This window comes from Pituophis catenifer, unplaced genomic scaffold (assembly GCF_029215685.1).
Source record: "Pituophis catenifer annectens isolate HBS135680 unplaced genomic scaffold, rPitCat1.0.hap2 SCAF_2, whole genome shotgun sequence".
Lineage (NCBI taxonomy): Eukaryota > Metazoa > Chordata > Lepidosauria > Squamata > Colubridae > Pituophis > Pituophis catenifer.
In genome coordinates, this window is record NW_027256882.1 from 91,488,829 (window position 1) to 91,492,720 (window position 3,892).

Consider the following 3,892-nt stretch of genomic DNA (forward strand, 5'->3'; position numbering starts at 1 on the left):
ATTGAAGAACCCAGTGTGGGCTCCTAAGAAAAAAAGGTAGTGGATTATAGAATAACAAGCCTTTTCCCTCCCCACCCATCCCAGTTCTCCCCAAACACATCATTTGTTGCTAATATGTTGTGTCCTCAGATACAAATAAGATTCAGAACATTTCTGTCCTTCCTTCTGCTTCTGCTCTGGAGCTCCATTAAATGTCTAATGTTGACCGATCAATAAATAAAGCAAAAATTATCACTCCATGAATCTTTTTTGGAAGTTGTTTGTTCCATACTAGTTTCTATTTCATTGATTTTCAGAATGTAGAGATAAGATTGTGTTTCATATTTTTAAAAACCAAATATTTGAGATACAAAAAAAATAATCAATCTTTAAGGACTCAAGTTTAGGAAACATAATAGTAAACCATATAGATGTGTTGTAGATGGTAACAATTAGTACTTTGGACTTCATTGAAGCTATGGTCCACTTAGAGTGCCATCTGCCCATCTTTCTAATAGGCTCCCCGTTAAAATGAGTGACGGCGCTCAAAAGAGGTTTTGCAGATTCAAAGTTTAAGTCTAAGTGCTCCAAATTTCATACCTCAGCTACTTTGTCAAGAGATGTTAAGAAATCATTCAGAGATTTTTTTTAAACATTATTTAAGCTAATGCATTTGCCACACTTTTTTCATTACTAGAAACTTGTTTCACAAGAACACTTTTTAAAAATGTATTAAACCAATATCCATTGAGCAGAAGTTGGCGGAGATGAGGAAAAAGAAGAGTTGGAGGCTACAAACTAGATCTCAACACCATTCAGGTTAGAGTGGCCATGATCAAGATAATAGCCTGTATTTCTGGTTAGTCCTTAATTTTGGGATGACAAATGTTTCTGGCTTCCTGGATGATTTGGCTAGATAGATCTTTTTACATCGATGCAGCTTTCCCCATACTTCAGTGATTTCACATTTTCACATGTGATTGCATTGAGATGGAGATATTACATCACTAAGGAAGCAGAGATACATATATATAAGACATGGGAGAGTTTTGAGGCTTAACCATCAGTATTTGCTCCAAAGAGGCCTGTTTCAACCAAACTCATAACACGATCATGAAGCAAGGAAGTTTTCTGCTGCTTGCTCTGTTGGTGTTCTTCTTGTATTCTGGTAAATTCAATTTCCTATTCCAATATCTTCATTTTGGGAAATTTGGAGGCATTCAATTGTCTAATAACATGAAAAAGAATGTGGTTGCAGGGGCAGCTATTACCATGCTCAAGGCAGGGAACCTGGAGTATGATATTGAAATAGCCTGAGGTATTCCCTGATGTTTGTGAGGTGTAGGACAATACAGATTGACTGAAATGGTGATAATTTGATCAGGAGATGCTGTGAAGGTTATCAATGAGAGTATTGGTCACAAAGTTATTTTCACACAATTGTAACTTTGAATGGACACTGAGGAAGGCAATGGGTAAACAATTGTTTCCTGTAGTAGAAATAAAGTAGAACTTTCATGTCTAATGTAACTGTAACCTCTAATGAAATCAACAACAATGGTGTCTACTTAGCTCTGTTGTGGATCTACTTTATGATATCCTGGCGCCATTATTGCTACTGCCAGTTATTACTGAATTTCTACTGATTTTTTTCATTTTCTTACAGCTAGTCAATGATCAATTGGAAGGGAGAGGAAGGGACAAGCTACAAACACATAAATAAATTAAAGACAAAAAGGAATGAGAAAATATAAACTTCTTTCAAATATTTATTTATATTTAGGTCTTGTATTTTTTTTTTTGTTCCAGATATTGCTTCTCAAAAAGTTGATCCCCGGGTAAGTACCAGTGTATGATTATTACATGAAATCCTCTTCAGCAATCAGAAGCGATGACAGATTATTCTTAGGAAAATCTATTTACAGTTTAATTCTTTGTAATTATATAGAGTAATGTCTAACTTTTAGAATGCAAAAATTATTTAGGTAAAATTATGAATCATAAATAGACAGAATAAGACAAAGAATTTTTTCTTAATTTTTTTTTAATATGAACAGTTGTATAAATACTATAAGATATGAGTTATAATAAAAAGAAAGGATCCATACTCCAGCATCACAGATGAGGGATGGCCATTTTGGGAACAGGAACTAACCTTCTGGGATTGTACTTTCTTACCTTTAGAAGAAGGAATTGTTGTTTGGCAGGATAATAATAGATAATAAACTTGTCCCTGATTAAATGTTCAGATCAGATTAATAGGTTCTGTGATCCTGTCTCCTTGAGAAATAGAATAGGTTAGCCCTATAAATTAAACCATTTGCTTTCCCCCATAGGATTATTGCAAGGGATACCCAAAAGATAGGTGCACCGAGGAGTATCAAGCCCACTGTGGCTCTGATGGCAAAACGTATGACAACCAGTGTTATTTCTGCAATGCGTATATGTAAGTATAGTGTGGACTCTGTGCAACTGGAGAAGAGATCATCTGTATAGGCAACCCTGGATTTCTAAGATTTAAAAAAAAGGTGTTAAAACTCATCCTCCTTTCAAGTAGACTGTGAATATTCATTCAAAAATTCTGTCAAATATAGATTTGTAGTGGTGCCACGGAGAATATTTCACCAATTTTAGGAGGTAAGGGAAGCAGAGCCAGCTTGCCCCTTTCAGGATTTTCCAAGTAGCAATAGCAATAGTACTCAGACATACATACCACTTCACTGTGCTTTACAGCCCTATATAAGCAGTTTACAGAGTCAGCATATTGCCCTCCACAATCTGGCTCCTAATTTTACTGGCCTCAGAAGAATGAAAGGCTGAGCCGGTCAGGATCAAACTCCTGGCAGTGAGCAGAGTCAGCCTGCAATGCTGCATTCTAACCATTATGCCACCAGGGCTCTCAAGTAAAATTGCTAATTAATATTGTCTTTTAGTTGACTGGGCCATAATGGTGAATAGACTTCTCTGGTTCTTATTTTTATTTTTTGGCTGTTTTCCCATCAGTAAAAGTGGTAGAAAACTTCAGCTGAGATATTTCGGACAATGTTGAAATCTGAAATGCAGAAGATGAAGACACATTCTCTAAAGAATATCCCACAATCTCCCTGCGTTGCTCATTAACAACCCCACAAAAAAACTGCTTTTTCCTCTTCTTTTGCTCTGTACACCTTTAAATGTCTTTTGTTGATTTATCAATAAACAAAACAAAGCATTATCTCGCCATGAGTCTACTTTTGGAAGCGGTGTATCATCCTACATTTCTGTTGTTCTTGTTTATTTGGATCTGTGTTGATTCCTGGTAGCTAGCTTGACAAATCCCTGAAGTCTTCTTGACTTGTTTATTTTTCTAGAAATGGTTTGCCCTTGCCTCCTTCCTAGGATTGAGAGAGAGTGAGTGGCCCAAGGTCACCCAGCTGGCTTCAAGCCTAAACAGGATTATAATTCAGAGTCTCCGGACTTCTAGCCTGATGCTTTAACCATTATTAGTTTTATTATATTTTATAATGCACAATAACATTAGAGATACCCTATTGTAGGCCTGGCAGCCTGCAGGCTGGATATGTCACATGTAGGCCATTCCCACCCCAGAACACAAAGGCAAAAAACTTGTCACAATACGTCACGATCTGGCCCATGATGCAATTGAGTTTGACACCTGTGCCCTATTGGATAAAGATTGTGTTTTGTACCTTTTGTTTTTGTTCCTCTGTTATTATTTTAAATAAATAAAAGCAAAAAATATTTTTAAAATGTACATTTATAGATTTTGCAATCAGTTCATTACTAATATAACAAAAAAATCAAGTGAATTTACCTCATGACAGAAACAGCACTTTGCAGAGTACATTCCCTCAAGGTACAACCTTCTTAGTAATCTCTCAAACATCTATATGCAGCGACTGTTTCCCATTCA

General features: G+C 36.1%; 1 protein-coding gene across 1 annotated transcript; it reads left to right on the forward strand.

Annotated features, from left to right (window-relative positions):
- Positions 1 to 1,092: 1,092 nt before the first annotated feature.
- LOC139309659 (ovomucoid-like) lies at positions 1,093 to 3,028 on the forward strand. The gene is made up of 4 exons (XM_070933811.1): positions 1,093 to 1,147; positions 1,789 to 1,817; positions 2,316 to 2,425; positions 2,983 to 3,028. Exons 1-4 carry the CDS (start codon positions 1,093 to 1,095, stop codon positions 3,026 to 3,028), a joined length of 240 nt encoding a protein of 79 aa, XP_070789912.1.
- The last annotated feature ends 864 nt before the right edge of the window (positions 3,029 to 3,892 follow it).

What these genes read in the sequence shown, in the direction of transcription:
- LOC139309659 (XM_070933811.1), top strand. Translation starts at nt 1,093, where the DNA reads ATGAAGCAAGGAAGTTTTCTGCTGCTTGCTCTGTTGGTGTTCTTCTTG. An exon ending in CTCAAAAAGTTGATCCCCGG is followed by an intron (nt 1,818 to 2,315) that starts GTAAGTACCAGT and finishes TTTCCCCCATAG; the next exon opens with GATTATTGCAAGGGATACCC. An exon ending in TATTTCTGCAATGCGTATAT is followed by an intron (nt 2,426 to 2,982) that starts GTAAGTATAGTG and finishes TTTTCCCATCAG; the next exon opens with TAAAAGTGGTAGAAAACTTC.